The 22,771-nt window shown below is 38.1% G+C and overlaps 2 protein-coding genes across 2 annotated transcripts in view; one reads left to right on the forward strand and one right to left on the reverse strand.

Annotated features, from left to right (window-relative positions):
- Positions 1-459: 459 nt before the first annotated feature.
- LOC111595869 (glycerophosphocholine phosphodiesterase GPCPD1) lies at positions 460-2,854 on the reverse strand. Its single transcript, XM_023309786.2, has one exon. It carries the CDS (start codon positions 2,825-2,827, stop codon positions 665-667), a length of 2,163 nt encoding a protein of 720 aa, XP_023165554.2. The 5' UTR covers positions 2,828-2,854; the 3' UTR covers positions 460-664.
- A 12,192-nt stretch (positions 2,855-15,046) lies between these two features.
- Positions 15,047-22,771, forward strand: part of LOC111591966 (protein bunched, class 2/F/G isoform) — a 122,711-nt gene continuing 114,986 nt past the window's right edge. The window contains exon 1 of the mRNA XM_030223368.1: positions 15,047-18,823. Within this exon, the coding sequence (XP_030079228.1) occupies positions 15,663-18,823 (3,161 nt within the window). The 5' untranslated portion in view covers positions 15,047-15,662. The remainder of the gene's footprint in view (positions 18,824-22,771) is intronic.

The raw sequence follows: 22,771 nt of genomic DNA on the forward strand, positions 1-22,771 counted from the left end.
TACCAAGTATCGATACCAAGTTTCGATGCCATGTATCGATAAAAAGTTTCGATACAACGTATCGATACAAAGTTTCGATACCACGTATCGATACAAAGTTTCGATACCACGTATCGATACAAGGTATCGTTACCAAGTATATATACAAAGCATCGATACTAAGTATCGATACCAAGTATTAATACCAAGTATCGATACCAAATATCGATACCAAGTTTCGTTACCAAATATCGATACGAAGTATCGACACCAAGTATCGATACCAAGTGGTTGGATTTATTGATTTAAGCAACAGTTAAAAGTTATCGATAACTCAAACAGCTGTTGAAATATGGCTATCGAAAATAGTATAGCTTAATCAGCCACATTTTTAGCTAAGTTCTGCTCAAATCTTATTTAGTTTATAATTTGAAAGTTTAAGTTGATTAATATTTGACAGTAGAATTCCTCAAAAGCCAGTTCATATCAGATATATTTTTCAGCAAAGGCTTTAACTACCTTAGAAATATCAAATATATATTTAACTTAAAATAATTTGATTCTCATAAAACATACATACGCTGTTGCCTTTGTTAAAAAAACTCGATTGATAAAAATAGAAACGATTTCTGCCTCTCTCTTTCGCACACTCTCTTGCACTTTCTCGCTCTCTCTCTATGTCTTTCTAGCCCTTTGCACACTTGATCAGCTTTTCGGATTCGAGCAAATTTTTCACATGATTCCGCGTCGCTATCGAATCGATGCAGTAGACATAGCCTCGCAGCTCCTCGCCAACCTGATTTTGCTGATCGATGCGATCGTAAGTAACACCAACTGCCCCATATCTCTTTAGCTTATCCCTGATCTTGGCATCGGTCGTCTCTGAGCCCCAGACAATGCCCTGCATGTGCAACTCCTTAATGTGGCCCAATATAAGCGGCTGCTTGAACAAGGTGCTCGTATAGAAATTCATACCGAAGAATTCCATAATGCTGGCCAGAAAGGCGGCGTTCTCCATGTTATTGACACGCTGATCGGCGAACTGCACGGGTAACTCCGCAGCCTGCACCATCAGCAGAACAGGATAGAAGTTCTGTTTATAGCGCAGCATAATGCAAATGTCCGCATCGAAGCTGGAGAACATGACGCGACGATTGCCCGCGTAGCGAAATACCACTTCGATCACTTTGTCCACATAGAAATTGCGATCGAACTTCGGCTTCGAGCTGTGCCGCTGCCAGCAACCTTTGGTATCCTGTTGCGGCCACTTCACTTCGATATTGATGCCCACGTTCGGGGGCAGCGACAACATATCCTTATTGAAGACGTCGCGGAGCAGCGGAAAGGGCTTCTGATTCAACAGATGTCGCTCGCAAACGGTGGAGCAGCCGCTGGCCGAGACGTAACGTAAGGGCTGAACCAATTGCAGTTCGTCGTAGCAAAAGGATTCGACGGGCACTAAAATCGAATCGCCTCGCTTCCGGCCGCCCATAGCCAAAAGGCGATTCCGACTGAAGTGCTCAAACGGACAGATCATCACATCGTATTCGGTCAGCAGCTTTTCCACACACCACGCCGAGCAGAGGGCAAATTTCAGTACAAAGTCATGATAGATCACAACCTGAGCGTCCTTCGTTAGCATCACATCCACCTCAATCATATCGGCATTATGTACAGCAGCACGATTGAAGGCAAACATAGTGTTTTCGCGATAAACATCATCGCCCAAGCGATACGTATTGCCAGTGCCGCGATGCCCGATCTCCATGGGCAAATGCTTTTCGCTCCAGAAACGTTCGTAGGTGACGCTAAGATCACACCTGATGCTCTCCAACGGCCTGATGATCAAATACGTCAAACTCATTTCGATCAAAGGTCGATGCGTGGACGCACAATTGATATTGATGCGCAGCCAGCCCTCCGAACCGTGCAGGTCCGTTGGCTGTACGAAGCCATAGCCATAGTGATAGGAGGGCTCATCGGGGGCTGCCTTGTGGGCATACGTGTATAGATCGAGTCGGTAGAGCGTCTCCAGCGGATGGGCCAGCGAGAAATGATACATCTGCAGATCATGCGGTCCACAGCGAACCCCTTGCTTCGGCTGCATGTGCAGGCTTTCGGAGAAATTGAGATTGGCAACCTCCGTGAAGGCCATTTGCAAATTTTGTTGATTTATTGTCGAGCGTCGACACGTGATGGGCATGGTCAATCGCACTGGGTCCATGGTCCGACCCAGACAGCGCTCTGGCGGCGTCTCAAACATCGGCTGTATATAGATATAGAGCAGTCGAGGCGCTTGCTTCAGCCACAAGAATGGCGCATTGAAGATCCTGAACTGGACGATAGTCTCCGTTGTGGCCCAGCCACGATCCACATTGATATCGGTGGCGTTCCTATCGATCTTGCCAAAGACTTCGCAGTGCCTTAACATATTGTGACACATTCGTATTATTCGCGGGTGTTCCATCACTTCCCAGAAGCGTATGATCACATTGTCCGCCAACGGGTCGTAGCCAACGATGCAGTAGCGATATTCGATGTCCTTGTTGCGCGGAATTCGCACCGTCGCCTCGAACTTGATGCATTGGCAGGCGCATTGACACTTGCAGTCGGAAGCTTGCATTATGTGTACGCTCTTGGGCTGCCAATTGCCCAACACATCGCAATTTCCCGTTATCGCCAGATATTCATTGCCCTGCAGCGGCTTCGCCGTTGTCACGCAGAACGGCCAATCCGTATAGACGATTTCTGGCTCAGCTTTATCGCTATTCGCATCAAAAGCCGATGCATCATCAATGCCACGCACTTGGCAGTACTCTCGTTCATTGGCAAAGAACCAGCGATGCATTTTCTCTATCTATATCTAAATCTGTAGCTTTAAGTCAATTTTGCACAAATTTCCCCTTCTTTTTCTACGACGTAAATTTAAAAAAAAATTTAAATTTACAAGAATTTCCTACAAAGATTCCTATGTCAATATTTGATTATACTGTATATACAATAATATTTAGATATATTTTCTGGTTGCGCATAAGTTTTATATACATAGTTTGACTGTCATAAATTGTTGCAATATCAACTTTACAGCGATGGCCTTAAGATGGGATCTGCCTTAGAGTTTTGAGAATGGCAAAACATAGAAAATATAGATCAATTTTCGAACTATGCTTTATAAAGTGATTGAGTTTATATATATATAAATATAGTTTTTTTATTAAGATATTTTAAAAGCTGTTAAGCTTCTTCTATCTGTTAATCTCTGGCTTAAATGTAAAGAATATACTATATATACATATCCTTCCATCATTCATTCTTAACAATGTTTCTTAAGGTTTCTCAGGCAATTATTTAGTTTTGATTGATAGTTCCTATGTCAACAATATGATATACTAAAGAAATCTATTCTATGCACAAATAAGTATTGTAAACTGTATAACAGTAGAGTTTAGTATGATATGTATAGAGTGTTAGACTCACAATATAATTCTTACCCATATATTAAATAGTAACATAGTATAGTATATATATAGTATAGCAGGTGGTATAAAAAATTCATAGAATTATATATTATTATATATTAGAATTATATATATAGAAATTCACAGAAGTATATACTATTATATAGTATAAAGTATATAGGGATATATTATATGCTACATATAGTAAATTTTGGTCTTATATAGCACGGTAATGAAGCATCAAATGTAGCTGTAGTTATACTATTACTAAAGTATATATATATAACTTATTATACTTATATATATAAATTAACTTATACTTACTTATATAACTTATTATACTTAAGAAGACTGTAGATATATATAGACATATGCAGTGCTAGTATTTCAATTCTTTCAAAAAGTCATTATTATAATAAACGCAAACTCTTCAGTTATAGTTACGACTCTTCTACGCTCTCCTGCAGTATTGAACTTGTGAAAATTGTGCCACATATCGACGACTTAGGCTGTATTTCTTGCAGTTCGCCTGGTCTTGCTCCTGCGTAATTGTTCCCCCAGGCGCAGTTGAGGCCAAGTTCGATTCCAATTCGATTTTCAGTTCATTATGTTTCATAATTCCTGTGGCCCATGCTTTGAGCATGTTTTTGCTTTTGCCAACTGTTCAAAAATCCCACGCACTTTATGAAGGCAAACGGATGGGTGGGCGGTGGTTGTAGGGTGGTTCGCGTGCCTGGCCAAATCTAATTGGACCCGTGTCGTTTCATCTTTGACATTTTGCCCTCTAACAACAAAAAAAAAACAAGAAAAGAGAAGAAATAAAAATACAAAATTCTATTTAAATTGTTGAAATCCGCTTAGGTCCTGTCGACTGCGCCTGGGCCATTTCTATGTGCTTGAACTCAATTTGGCTCTCAGGCGCTTTTGGCCACGTTTCGTGTCGAATTTCGAGCAGCTCACAAATCGAATTGTTTAGTTCAGTTTTTCATTTCGTTCGCTTGTTAAGCTTAAAAGCTACTTAAATCGTGGCAATCGTTTATACTAAGTATTTATTATATGGAAAACTTAGAAGGTCGCCGGAGAGCTCAACTTAAGTGACAGAGATGCCCTGTAAAATTTATTTGAGCTGTATGTGACAATAAGAAAAGACAAAAGGATCTAAGAAATTTTTTTTATAATTTTTTTTTTCGGTCCAGAAAATATTTCCAATAAAAAAATTAAAATAATACAATTTTGTAATATTTTAGCTAAACAAATTTTAAAATTTGGAAAAGTTTAAAAAAATTTAAAAGTCTCCTGGACTCTTCGGTAAGAGTTTAGAGAAAATTTTCGAAATTTAATTTTTTAGTAATGTTTGTTTTACAGCCTACATAAGTAAGGGTCTGCCTTAGGCAAATTTTACTGTTCTAGTTCGACTATCCACATTATCTTGTTTCTTCTTATTGGAACGAACTCGAACTAAGATGTGTAAATTTAATGGCTTTTCCAAACAAAAATCGATAATATGCAAATATTCAAAGGGAGAGCTAATACCTCACACATCTACACAGACACCCACGCACACACACACACTACACACATTCAAATGTATCTGAAGCAGCGCATAAAACAAACAAACGCTTCGAATCCTCAATCGAGTCCTCCCTTGCACACATTCACACACACACACACTCACACACACTTCCACACACACACATAAACTAAATAACTAAATACGCATTAGCATCCTGTCGGATTTTCCTTTATTATTGCTGCTGCGGCGACGGCCCAACGACGCGTGCTAAGACGAAGAAGAAAAAGAAGCTGTAGAACGCGCTAGTTGCACGCGCAAAGCAGAACTTAACCATTGCACAGTGGGACTAAAGTGTTGAAAATGTTGATTAATCTTAAAGTCTTAAGTCTAGTCAAATAGAGAGAAATAAATAAAAAAAAAAGTAGAACAAAATTACTTGTATTCCACATCTAATATAATAGTTGTATTTTTTATCATTTCCAAGAGTTTATACTTAGTTAATTATAGTAACTATTATATTATTCACCAATTATTTCTTTAAATTATTTATCACATCATTAATTCATTATTTTCAGTTTTAAATATTTAGTTAACACTTATTTCTTTTAACATAAAATATTTCTTGTAAAAATGCAATTATTGGAAATGTTTTATATTAACATTATAATAATTATTTTCGTTCATATTTTTATTGTTATACAAATGATTATCAATATTACTATTCTTATTTTCATTATCTTTTCAATCAATGTTGCCTCACTGTGGGTTGGCAAAGTTTTAGTGCTCCAAATGGGAGGAAGGAGCAACAAATTTCAGCGCATGTATGCAGAGTGTGACCGAAGGCATTATTAATAGAGAATGTGGGCAACGAGACACACACACAGGCTTACAAATCCACATACACGCATACAAGGGATATAAAAGCAATAAGAACATTCATCTTCATAATTATGGGCAAGCAGAGAGAGACCGTAAGCAAGAGAGAGGGAAATAGAGCAAACAAAAAAGTGGAGGAATTCAAATGCAAAGAGAAAGTTTTGCATACGTCGCTCAAAGAGTGTGAGGGGTATTGTGTATGTGTGTGTGCAAGAGTGAGAATGGAAGTGCGTGTATGTGTATGATTGCCAGGCAGTGCGATTTTATGGAAATGACAGTTAAGCTCAGGCCCAAACTGGACGCTGGTCACCCTAATGAATGCTGTGTGTGTTTGCGTACCGGCGTCGAAATGCAATCAAATGGAAATTGTTAAAGAAAGCAAAAATGCGAAACAAGAAATAAGTAACGGGAATCGCCGAAGCAAACGCTTCGCTGAGTTCGAGCAGGGATGCGAATTACGTTAGTGAGAAGGGAAGAGGGAGAAGTAGCCAGAGCAGCAGTGTTTGGGGGAAGGGTGCAGCACTAATTACGCAGAAAAACATGTCCGACACGAGACTCGACCCCGAGGCAGGTTTTTGGTCAGCTTTTTGCGTTGCAGTTGAAATGCACGTGGGAGGGGGAGCAGCGGCTGCTGCAATAGTTCAAAGGAATTGTTATTATATGGGCTTAATTCTAATCCAAAACACGTTCCAACGTAGACGCTCAACTGGGGTTGAACATAGTCGATCATTAGCGTGATTTATTTGCAAATAGGTACTTAAATGCGATTCGATAAAGTATTGTATTGCAAGTAACTTAACTTATTTCTTACAATGAAATAAAAAAAGCATTATACATTGAATCTTGCTGAATGGCAAGTCTTTCAATCAACTACAAATTTAGATCATTACCGCCTTCATAGCCAGCGTGATGCTCAACTGTTGAGCGTGCCGAACGCACGAGAACAGCTGAAAAACGGTTCTGTTAAAAGAACGCTAGTGTTTTTTTTTAACGAAAGTTCGTGGTGTAATACATATCGATAGGCCGCACAACTATTACCAATTTCAAATTTTTGTAGTATAAGAACTTTATGCTCATAAATGAAAATATATACAATCCAGCATTAATGGGACCCAAAATAGTTATACAGTGAGATTAAATTTGTTTGTCAATTCGTTAAGCAAAATTATCTTGATATATATCTAATCTCTCGAACGCCCGATGAACACATTAAACTAAAATTCTACTTATACGAGACTTAAAAATATTTAAATACTAAAATATCACTATAACAATAAATTAGATAATAATTACTTTCACAAATTTCAATAGATAAATAAATAACAATATTAAGTAAATACCAACTAGTAGTGTTGCAAAACTTGCAATATTCACTGTGCTGCGGTATTTTCGGACATTTGATTTTGCATACAACTCGGCAATTTGGTAGTATCGCCTTGCAGGTCACACTGCACGAGTCAGTGTTGCAACGTACCGAGCGCCTATCGCCCGACCGCCACAATCTGTCGACCGTTCGGAGCCTGCTGTAAAAATTTCAAGGTGAAAAGTTTGTAATTGAAAATAGCAACAAATACCGCAAGCGCAAGCATAAATAAGTAAATGTCAAGCCAAAAGCTAAGCACAAAATGCAATATCAATTCGCACACAAAACAACGCAGCGCCGAAACGTATAACAAAAAAAATGTGTAAAGTGAGTGCATGAGTGTGTGTGTGCGTGTCTCTCTACATTTCGTGTCTGTGTGTGTGTGCGTGCAAATTGAATAAGAAACGGGCACAAATAGTCAGCAATGCAACATTTGCGCTGAAAATGTGAATAATTTACCCAAAAAAGAAACAACAACAAATACAAGTGTTAAGCAGTTAACAAATATATAAATCTATATATATGCGTGTGTGTGGACGCCGACGAATGTGTGTGCATGTACACACATGCATATCCATGTGTGTGTGTAGTGGAGAGAAAAAAACTCAAAAGTTTTTTTGGTAGCCATTTACCGACGTTTAATACCCCTGATTGTTGTTGTCGTTGTTGCTGTTTAAAGTGGCTTGGCCTTTTCGACTCTTCTTTTTTGCAAAAAAAAAATAATTTTTTTTGCAAATCTGCCATGCCAAGATTCGTTTACTTAATGCTCTCGCCCTCTCTTTTTTCTGCCCCTCTCTCACACGCGCTGGTGTGTGGCGCTCTCTCAGCGGCGGTCTCTCATAGTCTCGCTCACGTCAAAGTTTATTCCTTTTGTCCGATTTTTTTGTTGCTTTATATTTTAGTTGCAAAACGAAGAAAATTCAACATATTTCTTTTTGTCGCGTTCAGTTTGTGTTAAAATTTCGTTGAATTGAAGTGCATACAAAATAAAATAAATGAAACGGGCTTAAATTAAACTAAATACGAATTTGTAAGTTCATTTAGTTTTGCAAAAGTCGTCGCAAGCAGCGACGTAGCGGCGCAGTCGCCAGCTGCACAGTGCAACAAATCGATGTGAAAAGATCCAAAAAATGAGATGAAAAACATGTAAAATAAAAACAAATAAACAACTGAGTGTACAAAATAAATATAAAAACAAAAACGAAGTGAAGTAACAAATAATAAAGAATGAAACATAAATTTCCAGTGATTTTAGTGTGTGTGTGTGTGTGTATGATTGTGCGGGAGTCGCTACGCCGTTTGGAAGTCGACGTTGACGTCGCAGCCTATGTCCGCCCATCCTTGCAGCTGTTGTTGTTGTTGGTGGTGTTGAGAATTAAATGCGTTGTTGTAGTTTTCGTTCACTTTCGCTTCGTTTTCGCTGCGTTTGTTGTTGTTGCTCGCAGCATTTTGCACTTTGTACCTTTTCGCATTATTATTGCTATCTTTGTTCCTCACACGCACACACATACATGCGTATAGATTTTTTCTGATTGGTCTTATTGGAAAACAGCTGGCAAAGCAATTTAGTCATTTTGTTTATAAATAAATCAGCTGTTTGCACTTTGTTTACACTCAGCGAACTCAACTTCATTTTCCGTAAATAAAATATAAAGGAAATTTGTGCGAGCAAAGAATTTCAATGTAAAAAACCTCCCATATATCCCCTACCCCTTTAGTGAGTCTAATTCCAATTAAGGTAATACGAGACGTCGATGATGACTAAATATCCAGTTGGATAAGCCTATTACGGAATATTAATTCCCCCATACCTGCTACCCCTATTATCGGGTGCTGTGTGAGTGCAAACACAACTATTTATGCATAGATTTACATACATACATATGTTTGTATGTACACTGATATGTTTTAACCGGAAACTCATAATATAATATGGCAGGGTAATGGTACAGCTTTCATTTCTGAATCAATTCAGCTATTGTTATATACGTTAAAATCTTAAATTAAAGTTAAATTTCAAGACCACATATAGTTATCACATATTATATAATCAATCAATTTTAAAGGCAAAAACCAACTTGTTCAAGAAACTATTCCGATAGGGAATCAAATATATGAAAACTAAAATATTATCTTTAGATGCAACACGTTTTTAAATAAACTTAAAGTTGCTCAGTATATTTAAATTCTTATCAAAAACATCTCTTAGTAACAAAAAAATTCAAAATTCTGGTTCCTAACCCAAGTATTTATTAATGTACTCGTATATCTCAGAATTCAAATATATATTCTTTAATTGTTTCCTCTTTAAAAGAATCTCTATGAATTTCCAATTAGCCATCCAATTATAATATTCAACATCTTTGATACTTTCTTAAAGAGAAATAATTTAGATTTCATTTCTATACACCTTGGAGCAGACAAAATGAAACTTTTTTATTGTACTTGCCACATGAGGCACAGTTGCAAGCTCGTCTTGATTTCCTCTCGATATAGTCTCATATTACAGTCCTGCTGCTGCTGCTTCTTCTGTTCGACTTCTGCTGTGTCATCAGCTGAAGTCAAGTATTTTTTATTTTATTTTGTAATCTGTCTCAAGTTTGAATTCTGTTTAGAAATACGATATATATATATATATATATATATATATATATATATATATATATATATATATATATATATATATATATATGGATTAACTGTTTGTTTTAACAATTTGTAATTTTGCAAGCGATTGCAACAAAAGACGACAAAAACTCTATGGAATATATCTCTGATTCTTAACAATTGGATTGAGAAGGGTAGAGCTAGGGGAGATGTGAATAAGGCGTGCAACGAGGCACGTCTGTGTGGAGCTGTCCAAAAAGTTTTTTTGTTGTTGATAAACTCAAATGTGATATACCCTGGAAGGTGAAAGAAGGTTTACATTAGGTGCAGAGTCTATATAGGATGATTGATGGATCATATACAAACAAACATCGTTTCGAATAGAATGGTAAATATAGGAAATAGACTTTGAATTTATATATTATAATAAAATTATATAATGAATGAATTAGCTCGGCATATGTATATATACTAATATATTTATAAAGCAATCGTGATATATATATATCAAATCGTTTGCCTTGATATCAGCGCAATTTCATGAAAGGGTATATTTAGGTCTATCACTATTTTTAGTCCATCTGATAATTTCGATTTTCCTTGATTTGATTTGCTTTAATAATTGAATTTTTTTTTTCTTCGCTTATTTTTATGTCGCGTATCTCATGGATATGCAATATCTTCTCGTCCGTTTTTTGCGGCTCTTCATTAATTTTTTTCTGCTTTTGCATCACTATCCTCATCTCTCTTCGACTCTCAGGCACTCGCTCTCTTCTCTTTATGCTGCACTCTCATCACATTGATTTCGTTTAATTAAATTGCAATTAATTTTGCTTTGTTGCGCTTTGATTTTGCATTTCACTTTGACCTTTTCCCTTTTGGTCTTTATCTTCGTTGCGGCTGCTGTCGCAGTCGCTGTCGCCGTTGCTGTCGCAGTCGCTGCTTCTGCTATCATCATCAATATTGATTACCGGCAGCTGTCTTCCACAAAGAGAGCGATAGAGAGCGCGCGCCGACAATGCGCTGGCATTTGCTCTCAGCAGCTTTGCTTTGCTCTCTGCTGCACATCGCTCTTTCACTCACTCGCTTTGGCAATTTGCACTGTTTGTTTGGTATGTTGGTTCCCCACAGCAGCCCTCGCCTTCGCACTTGTAGGCGCCCACGTTGCTCGCCGTCTTACGCGTGTCTGCCTGTGTGTGCTTGTGAGTGTGCCTGCTTGTATACTCCCGTATGTGAGTTGCGTGTGTGTAAGTGTAGCAGGCGGCCAACAGGCTGCCCCTCTCTCGCTCTCTAGCGTAAGTTCTCTGCTCTATGGCAAAATTGTTGCAATTTGTTTAACGCGCATTCGCTCTCTTTGTGCACTCTTTCTCTCTCTCGCTTGCTTCCCTATCTCGCTCTGCCTCCCTTCATCTCTCAGGCCTCTGTCAGTCTTCTTTTTTTCGCTGCGCTATCTGTTGTAGTTGTTCTTCATTATATTTTTTGCTTCATCGATTTTATACTATGTCGTTGCAATTAGTTCTTCTCTTTCTTTCTCTCTCTCTTCCTTTTCATATTCTTCTTCTGCTGCGCTTTGCTTTGCGCTTGTTATTGTTGTTGTTCCGTTTATTGTTTGTCGCCTCTGTTGAGGCAGGCAGTGGCGCCCCCCTTTAAGGCAAATTGTATCTGTTGGATACACTTGGAAGCGAGTTCAATTCTTGCACCTCCAACCATCAGCTACTTTGATTGCCATTGTGTGGCAGGCATAGAGGCATAAATAACAGTTATCTAAGCTAACTGCGTGTAATAGAATTCGAAATGGGTCTCAAAGGTAATTACTGAGAGAATCCAATAAAACTTGCTCGATAGAGATTCTTTTAGCAATCTTTTATTTAGATGTGGAACACAATAAATTATAACAGTTAATTGTATAGAATAATCTAATTAGAATTAACTATGCATTAATAAATATAATGAAATATTTTGCTAGACAGAATATCCTTTGCATAATATTTTTATAGATTTTTTGTTAAATACACGATATTAAAAAAATCTCAACAATTTTTGAGGCCCCCCACACACATTCTAGACATTCCAGATTTTTTAATGCGTTGTTCAACGTGTTTTGCACACTAATTGCCGATTAATTCTGATCTCAACCTTCGAATTAAGTCAACACAAGGCCAATGGACCTACCACCTGCCTGTGTGGCTGACTACACTGACCAGAGTTGACCTATAACTGATCTACTCAAAGCCTTAGTCTTCTAGATTTTTTACAAAGTTTTTTTCTTAATTGATTATTTTCTCATTTGCCAAACAGTTTTTGTTTGTCGTGTTGCTTTCATGTCAAATAGTCTTGGTTTCAAGGTCTTGGCTTCGCCTTCGGTCCGGGGGCACACGCAAAAGTTCGAAACGTCAAATACACGCGCCCGCACACACACGCACACACACACACACACACACACATGTAAATGAAAGTTAAACAGTTCACGAAATTTATGAATGATCGCCAAAGCTTACTGCTATTAACAAATACAAACACTCACATCCGTTCATTTACGCATTTACTTTTTGCGAACTTTTTGTTTTGCGCTGATGAACTTTTCTTGTAGTTGGCATTATTGACTAAGTTATTAAGTTTGTAACAAATCTAAAAGGTTTTGGAGTAGAAGTTTTCTAATTGAAATATTTTCGTATACAGAGAATTATCTATGCGAAGTTGATTTATCATAGAAAACTATGTTTACACTTTTAATTTGATATCTCGAATCTACAAAAAATATTAGTTAATTTAATTAATTAATTTTATTCATAATAGTTAATTTTACTTTAGTCAGGGCATTTACGTGTCTACGCATCAGGCGGTAACTTATTTTTGACAGTCTTTTGTTATTGAATTTGGCAGCGTCAATTGCGCGTTTATTTCCGTAAACGAGATCAATTAAATAATGTACAAAAAAAAAAAAAAACAAACAATAAAGAAATACAGATGAATGGAAGATAAAACTGCCAAAAAAAAGTAAATATTTAAAAATAATTTCAAACTTTGGACAAAAAGCTAAAAGAAAGGCAAGGAACCACGTCTAATGTGTGCCACTTAACTAATTCAACAAACTACGCCGTAAAACGGAAATAATGAAATCAATATATATAAAAAAGCGAAAAAAAATATTAAAATAAAAACAAAGAAAAACATAAGCAAAGAAAAACTCAAAATCATCTTCATCATCATCAGCGTCAACTGAAACCACATGTTGATGATCATCAGCGGAATATCATAATCGTAAACAAAATACTACGCAGTTATGAAATCAACTGCTCTCAGATGATACTACGAAGAGCCACTATGAGCAGTAAAACCCAGCGCTATAGATATGGCTAAGGCTTAAGAGATTGTCTGATTTAGATAGAACTTTGAGAGAAAGTGATCTTAAAGCGAGTAAAGATATAGCAGTAGAGGCTAAAGCAAGATTTATATGGAAAACACAGAAAAGAAAATAATTTCTTAAAAAGATTAAAGAGAATTTTAAAGAATTTTTCCTGGTAGAAAAGATTTATTAGAAGAGAAAGCTTCAAGAAATTTTTTTAATATTTATATTTAGATAATATTTCATTCAATCATAATTTAAGGGAATTAATTGACTAAACTTTTTCATGCATGATTCAGTACTCTAAACAATGATTCAGTAGTTTTTCTAAATATTTTAGATCCACCCTTGAGTCAGCAATAGTTCTAAAAACTTTTCAAAATCAAATTTAATCTATAAATAAATATTATTCAACTTCATTTTGAAAACGTCAGAGTATGCTATATGTAATTCCAATTTGTCCCAAATAAATCTAAACGTTAGACTATATATATATAATATATTTTATGTGCATCATAAATAAATGATATCAGTTAATATTCTGAACTATTTGTTAATGCATAAGACAAAAACTCTTCTTATCTTATGTTTCAATTAGAGCATTTTATAAATCTTGCGTTTCTTAGGACTGTTCTCTTTGGGAGCTTGGCAATTTTAGTGATTTTAAGTTATTAGCACATTGCCAAGCTTCTATTTCAGCTTTGAGCTAGCTTTGAGTAGTTAAAAACGGACTTAAGATCATAAACTATTTTGACATTTCTTTTTTCATCAGATGTTTGTAATATAAAAGATGCGGATACGATATATAGCTAGAGGTTAAGAATGTATTTGAGTGTTCTTCAATGGCTAATAGTTTTCTGTATACAAATAAATAATTCATATATTATAACTTCTTATAATTCGATTGGAATTTTGCTATGCTTGAGATTATCAATCAGTTAGAATCTCTATCACATTGAATAAGTGTACAGATAGTATTATCTTTTGAAATAATACATAGTTGTCTTATAGATAATGCTAGTCATATAACCAAAAGCTTCGACTCGTGGTATCATAAAACAAATTCTCTTAATTTTTGTCAAGTTCAAAAATCTGTATAAAAATACCTCAAATGCAAATAATGTTTATATTATCTAGAGAGACTTTCTTCTAGACTCCGCGAGACATCAGGGAACTGAAATAATTTATATTAGTCTTATAGTCTTATAGCCTTATAGATAATACTAGTCACATGACTAACCTATGTTCTTATGCCAACAGTCATCAAAGAATTTCTCCTCATTTGTCTAAAGTTCAGAATGGAATGAATACTATCTATAGTTTTCTCCAGACTTACACACAGGGCTCATATCATATTCTCATTGTTTTATTCCGAGAGTCGTTACAGAACTTCACTTTAATTATGGCGTGCAACGTGTGACTGGCAATCAATTAAGTAAACTACTCAAATAACTCGTATGACATATTAGACTCAGTTCTGGCTAGAAATTAATAAGCAAAAACTTATATAAATTATTTATATTTATACTCTCTCTCTCTCTGTTTCTCTCTCTCTATCTCTTTCACAGGGATTAAATTTCTACAGCTTACTGCATTGCTAGTAAACGGGGCAGCAAGAAATTGAAATAATAATAGAAAGCAAAACAAAACAAATGTAAACAAAACAAATGCAAAAATCATTTTTGTGTATGTTTTTGTTGGTTTTTGGAAAAGTGCAACAATAACAAAGTTTTTAATTTCATGCTAAAGTTAAATTAAAATTCTTAGTTAAACAAATATTAAAATAACAAAATAAACTCAATAGTAGTTAAAAATTTCTTCAAAAAGAAAATTATATGATAAAGAAAATTAATTTCAAATAAATATTTGTGTTACATTTAAGTAAATAATATTTACAACAGCTGTGCTGTATGTGCGCGCGTGTGTGTGTCTGTGTGTGTGCCCGCTAGATGGCGCTGCTCTGCGAGCTGGCGGCTTATTCAGTTATTGCGCGCTGCGCTCCTCTGATTGTTGCTAATAAAACGCGCAAAGCCAAATTATATAGCTAAGCAACAACAAAAATAAATTTCAATTTATTATATTAGCATAACAAAATCAGCAACAGCAACAACAATAGCCGCAACACCAACAATAATAATAAAAATCGCTGCAGCAACAATTGCTACAACTGTTTCGCGCTTTTCGGATTACGGTTTGTCGGTTGTCGTCGTCGCCGTCGCCGTCGTCGTCGCAGTTCGTCATTTGAGTTGCACCTGTAACGGTCGCAACGGTTCGCTATGTATCGTCGTCGTCGTTTGCCAGCCTCTAGTTTCATCTTCGAAGTGGGCAAATCGCAGCAACAATTGCCAATAAGCAGCAGCAGCAACTTTAACTAAACAAGAAAAATATAAACAATAAAGTAAAATACCAAACAAATACTAGAACATATAATTTTTTCGTCCACAAATAATCCAAAAATAATTGTCAGCAAAACTGGATTATTTGCTGAAAACTTTGCGCACGCTGAAATCCAATTCGATTATGGCCGAGAATCAAAGCGCTGCCAACGAAGATTCCGGTCAGCAACAACAACAACAACAACAGCAGCAGCAGCAGCAGCAACAACAGATCAGCACAGCAGCAACAATTGCTAACAGCGGTCAGGCCAGCGGCAGCAACTCGGCCGCCTCATCGCCCGAAAGTTCACAGGAGACGCACAGCATCGTAGCTAATACAACAGCATCGGCAACAACTGCAGCAACGGCAGCCGCCATACGCCGGCAACAGTCGATCAATATACCACAGCAACAGCAACAGCAGCAGCAGCAACAGCAGCAGCGCGCCAGCAGCAACATGTTTGATCGTCATCTCAATGCTAAGTTTAAGCCCACAGGTGGGGCAGCTGCTGGTGGCGGCAATGCGCCCGCTCGTCGCAATTCCATACAGACGCCGGGGCGTGGCGTTGTGGGCGTGGTCAGCACCACCAGCATTAAGAAGCCACCGTTGACTAAGGTCAATTCGCTGGGCGGCAGCGGGCAGCATCATCATCATCATCATGCCTCGCACTTGCATCATCATCAAGCGCATGCGCATCAGAACAACAGCAACAACACCAATAACACCAACAGCAACAGCAACAACACTAACAACAGCAACAGCGGCAGCAATAACATACAGCGCACTACCAGCGAAAGTTTGCGTTTGAATGCGTTGACTCGCGGTAATGCGGCAGCAACAGTTGCTGATGGTAGCATGAGTGTGTCGCGTGCCAGCAGCAACAGCAGTCTCTCGGTGGCGCCCAAATCGAGCAGCAGCAATCACTCAACGGCGACAGCAGCAACTAGCAGCAGCAGCACCAGCAGCAACACTAGCAATGTGGCCAGCAATAATGCTGGTGGCAACAACAAGCCTAGCTCGCCGAACAACAATGGCGCTGCACTACGTAATATTATACAGCCAACATCGCCATGGCCACATGTGCAACTGCCACAACAACAGCAGCAGCAGCAGCAGCAACAACAGCAGCAGCCGGCACATCATACGCACCATCATCATCACCAGCATCATCATCACCACCACACCAGCCACAGCCAGGGACATCAGTCAACAGCAGCAGCAGCAGCCGCAACTAATGCAGCAGCAACTGCTTCAGTCGGTGGCAATAATCGCAAACCAAAGACGACTTCCTCATTTCAAATCACCTCCGTGACAGTGGGTCATGCCAAGCTAAATGCTGCCGGCGATACGGGCGATGAGTCTGCCGATGATCTAGATGAATCTCATACAGATGACAATAGTCGGATTACAGATTTAGAAAATGAAACGCCATCCATGTCGGAGGACACGTTCTCCAAAGAGGAAGTTTTCTTTGCCAACAATGCATTAAGTACCACAGCCCCTGTTATACCCACCAGTTCACAGTACGGCCTGGTCGTGGTGGATCCAATTGGGCCGTCACTTGGACAAACCATACAGAATGTTCAGGTGAACGTCTCGGATAATATAATCAATGTGGTGAGTGCAGCGGTAACGCCCGGTGGCACAAAGAAGAAGGACGATATGAAGGAGACGCAGCATCGTAGCGAACGATTTAAAGTTGTTAAAATTGAATCGACGGAGCCGTTCAAGCGCGGCCGCTGGATGTGCATGGATTATCTGGACCACTCGAGTGTGGGTGCGGCCAATAACAATGAAAAGACTGGTAACACGGATGGATCGGCTGCTAGTGTTGGTGGTGTTGTGCCCGGCAGCAACATGCTGGAGGGCGGCTGCGATCTACCAAAGACAACGCAGAGCATGATTTTGCCTCCAAGTATGCTGCATGAGAATCATTTGGAAGCAGCCTCGGCGGATGCCAATTGGAATTATGCCGACCAGCAGCCGCAGCAGACACAGCAGCAACAGTTGCAGGCGGGCGCTGGCAATGCAGGAGCAACAATTGGTACTGCCGGTGCTGGCATACATCTAACAGCCACGCCCAGCGGTGTCATGACCGCCCCTGCCACTGTGGTGCATGGCATGCAGCAGTTTGTAAATGCGGCCAACAGCGAAGCTCAGCAACAGCAGCAGCAGCAGCAGCAACAACAACAGCAACAGCTCTATGACAGTGTCAATGCTAATGCAGGCACGCCCAATGCCAATGCAGAGGGCTCGCAACATGGGCAAACATTGCCGATGGACTATGCCACAGCAGCGGCACAGCAGTTGCAACAGTCGCTGCAACAGCTGAAGCAACAGGAGCTGGCAGCAGCAGCAGCTGCAGCCGCAGCGGCAGCAATGGATGTGACAGGCAATACAACTGCAGGCTATTTGCCAGCCACGACCAGCAGCAACAGCAGCAGCAATAACAACAACAACACAAATGTTGTTGCCACAGGATCAACAGTTGTTGTCGGGGAAACCATGAGCAACAGCTATGTGGAGCAGCCGCAACCTCTGTCGCCGGCCACGCAAACGCCACAGGCACCGCCGCCCACATTCGCAGCAGTTGCTGCCGGGCAGCAACAGCCACCGCCGAACTTCCAGTTGGAGCCGCAGCAACCGGCAACATCGCAAATCGATGGCATTGCACCATCCACTGCAGCATTCCCAGCTGCAACAGCAGCAGCTGCAGCTGCAGCAGCAGCAGCAAACCAGACTTCAAACACTTCCACTAGCACAGCAGCAACAGTTGCCGGCACAGCAGCAGCAGTAGCAGCAGCAGCTGTAGTTAATACAGCAGTAACAGTTGCTGCTGGTCAAACGTTGCCATTGCTGTCGCACATGAACAGCTACGAGCCAACAGCTGTTGCAGCAGCAGCAGCAGCAGCAATACCTGCAATGCAACTACAAAGCGCGCCAGCAACAATTGCCGATGTGCAGCAATTGGTGTTAGACGAACAGCAGCAGCAAGCAGCAGCCGCCACATCAACACAGACTCAACAACAATTACCGCCAACAAATATCGCGAGTGTCAGTGCCAACAGCAATGTGAATTTAGCAAATGCAACTGCAACAGCAGCGGAAGCAACGACAACATCGCTCGCATTGAGCGATGAACAGCAACAATCGACATCAGCGGCAACAGCAGCAGCAGCAACATCAGCAGCCACTGCAACAGCCGCATCAACAACAGCAGCAGCAGCAGCAACATCATCAACAACTACACAACAACAAATACAACAGCTACAGCAGCAACCAAATGCAGAATCGGAGACTGAAAGGTGAGTCGAAATATGAAAATAGTATATAAATTATATAGTAGATATATGATATATAAGAAAATGCTTGGGTTACTTCAGTTAAGATTGTCTTGAAAATATATTACTTAATGTATTTATCAGATATATAGTTTATCTTGTATTAAGAAATGTAAATCAAAATATTCTAGGGTATATCAAAAAAGCCAAACAATGTCTTGTCTTTTAAGCTACAAAAGTCGTTTAACCTAAATATTCATACTTAGATCAGATGAAGAATTTAAAGATACATTTCAACTATCAGTGGACAGCAGTTCAGTGCAGTTATTTAATAAAAGATATTGAATTCTAACTATTTCTGAGTTATATAATATTAAAGCTATTAGAAAGTTTATTGATAATTTTCTTAGTGTCTTATCTATGAATGGAAAATTTCATATTGCCTTAAATACTTTCATAGTTAGTATTAAAAAATCAAAGGAAGTAAACAAAAACTGCTGGGAAATATAAGTATCATCCATGATAGATGATACATATATAACAATATGAATTCGGAATCTATATATATAGAATTCGCAATATATTCATTTAAAATCTGTAGTCAAATCAAAATTCTTTTGAAGTATCTACATTCATTTCCTTTCAATTGAGATTGATTTAATTCCACAGTTTTAGCATAAATCATTCGCACGTTCTAGCTGAGCGAGAGAAATGCATTAATTGTTGCTGCCCAGATGTGAAATCATGTGCTTTAAATAAACTGCATGATAGATCGAGAAATGTGCCCAAAATTTTTATGAGTCATCTATGATATGCGTAACATGCGAAACGATAACTAAGGCAGCATGCGAATGTGAAATGGTAGTTGAGATTCGATGACTATCGATCGAGAAAGACGATATATTCAAATGATGTTGAAAGTATCGACAGCATAGTACAAGAATGATGAATGATGAATGAATGAACAAGATAACACTTATGAACAACTATCGATCAGATTTGTTTTGTCGTTATTATCGATAGCTTATCAAAATTGATATCGTATTAAGCTCTTCATACTGCTCAATATTACTAAAAATTTTAAAGAATTTTAAATCGATTATTATAATTTTAATTGATCTAAAATATAATCGACATCTAAAGGTGATGTCGAAGGAAATGAGACAGATTAGATTGGTTATAAAAAGCTTTAGACGAACATTTTTCTAATGGTTACTTAGAGATGCAATATATGACTGATCTTGATAGTATTAAGAGGAATATGAATGATAACGATTTCTCGTTATTAATAGATCTAATGCCTTTACAAATGAATTCCCTATCGCAATATAATAAATTAACGCTTCGCTTTTCACAGATCAATTACTTCAGTGATCTTATGATAATGTAGTGTATTTATTTGCTTATAGTAATTCTACTATAATTTCTGTACTAGTAAACCTATACATAGTCATATTTACATCTTCATATACAGACCGTCAATTCTTTTTCTGCTCATTATATATTCATTTACAGTTAGTGATTATGATGTTGATCATCTCAGCATCTGTTCGGCGTCTCTCATTCATTTAGCTTCGGTCCATTCACAAAAATTCTTTTTCATTCATTTGCCAGTCGAACTTTCCAGCTTTGTTTAGAATCATAGCGCTCCTTATCGTCGTCTGTTTGTGCTGTCCAAACATTTGCTCCGACTGTCCAAGTTTTTGTTCTTATAATCAATTAGGCTAGCTGCGAGCTATTTATAGAGCCAAGAGACCCTGAGCTGCGATTTGTGGACATTTCTAATGCTGTGTACTAAATTTAGACACAGTTATTTGAACAAGTCTCGTATTGATATCGTAGCACCCATTCCCATCCAGATTTTTTTCGGGTGCGGTACGTTCCGGCGGAGTTGGGGAATTTGGGGTCTGCGGTAAAGTGCGAACACGCGCCACATTTGTGTGCCAAAAATTTTTGCGCTTTGTTGTGTGCCACTTTTTTCTCTCTACCTCTCTTCGTCGCTTTCTGCTTTTATTTCTGCCATCTTTTATTGACGCGTTCATTGACTTGCAACATGCCCCAAAGGGGGCCCTCCAGAGGTTGGCTCATTATAATAATTTATTTAATAAAAATTCATCAATGAAATTAGCTGAGAAAGTGCTCGTGTGTGGGCGACCCAGCAAGTTAGCTAGCTAGTTGGGGGAGGCTTCTAAAGATTGTTGGACAAAAGGGGGATGGGAGGGACTTCAATAGTTGCCCATCAACAACAATAACAGGGGCGTGACACAAAAGGTCGCTTCAATTAAGCGCACTTTAAAGCGCACAAATTGTAAAGAGAGCTAACTACATATACCTACATGTTTTTTGTGTACTGTGAACTGGGAACTAGTTCAGATGGAAAATAAAAATGTGCTATATAAATATATTAACTAGAAGAAATGGCTTAACAGAGCTAGGCATTACTGGTATATCAACTGGATCAAAAACCAAATCTACAAATTATGAACTAGTTCAATTTCTGGTTCAAAATCGTATCCGTTGATTGGTTCAAAGCAATTGGTATAATATTGAATAATAATTAATTTACAACTCTTTCTATAAATGTATATAAGGGCTAATATGAGCTGGTTCAATATTGAAACATATCAAATGTGAACCAGTCAATAAAAATTATTGCGTTCAAAAAAGTTTGTCATATAAGATTGTCTCTCTGTCTATTAGGAACCAGTTCATTACTAAATGGTGAACCAGTTTGCTAATAACATGATGAACTAGTTAATTTTTAATAAAATGAACCACTTTATAAGTTTATTAGTCTTGATAAAATTCGCTTTCTCCTTTGATTCGCGACGCATCAAAAATGCTCGAATAACTAGTTCCAAAATGAGTTAAATTTATTAATAAAAAAAATTGTATATTATTTTTTGTTGCTTAACTGGAATTGTATATCATTTTTATAGGGTATTTCCAGTGCTTAAATATTGTGAATATCATTTAAAGTATTCTGTTTATGGATTAGGTATATTGTTGCTGTTGTTGGCGAGAGTTGTGTCATTTGGCTCGCTTGGTCAAACAGTTATGTGATGACTAATTTGTCGTGTATGTGGGTATGAGTCTGTGTGTGACTCACTGCTCTGTGTGTTAGTCTGATAAATTGATTGATCAACTGCAAATGGGGTAGAGCAGTTGCCAAGTTTAGTGCCAAAGACAAAGTCAAGGCCCCTCCCGAGCACACATACAGCAGAAGCAGATTATGGCCACTTATGTTATATATCTGCATATATATGTATATGTATGTGTATGTATGGGCTGGCATGAAGACAACTGCAACTGGAAAATGTAAAGCGGCTGGCAAATTACAATGAATTATGTGGCTTGGCATTAAAAATAACCACAGCAAAGACACAGCAGAAGCAGACGCCCAACTCGACAACGCGTCGTATGAGTAATGCAGCCAATATCCTTCTCCCTCTCGCTCGCACATTGTCTGTCTGTCTCATCTGCTTTGTCCGACTTTGCCGGCTTAGCAACAGCTTTTGCCTTGTAATGCCTGTAAAACAAACAGAGGCAAAACATGTGGAAAATTATATTGTATATGGTCGACTGTCTCGATATCCTGTAAACAGAATTTAAGATTATTATGATTGGATTTTTGATATATGATTGGACTTTTTATAAAGATATATAAAAGTTCCTTGTATATTGAAATTCTTTTGGTTTATGTGTTTCCAAATTAAATATAAAAGTATTTTTATATAGTACCAATATTATGTTTCAAAAATTTATATTCAATTCGAAAATCTATAGTTATCTTCTATTTGGATAACAATATTATGTTTCAAGAATTTATATTCAATTCGAAAATCTATAGTTTTCTTCTATTTGGATGCAGATCTTTAGTTCTTCAATAGAAAATCGAGTTATAACTTTATGTCCCGACACATTCAGACTCTCAAGTCTGATATACCCCATTCAAGCATTACCATTTACAAG

This window comes from Drosophila hydei, unplaced genomic scaffold (assembly GCF_003285905.1).
Source record: "Drosophila hydei strain 15085-1641.00,03,60 unplaced genomic scaffold, DhydRS2 tig00000172-arrow-pilon, whole genome shotgun sequence".
Classification (NCBI taxonomy): Eukaryota; Metazoa; Arthropoda; class Insecta; order Diptera; family Drosophilidae; genus Drosophila; species Drosophila hydei.

What these genes read in the sequence shown, in the direction of transcription:
- LOC111595869 (XM_023309786.2), bottom strand. Translation starts at nt 2,827, where the DNA reads ATGCATCGCTGGTTCTTTGCCAATGAACGAGAGTACTGCCAAGTGCGT.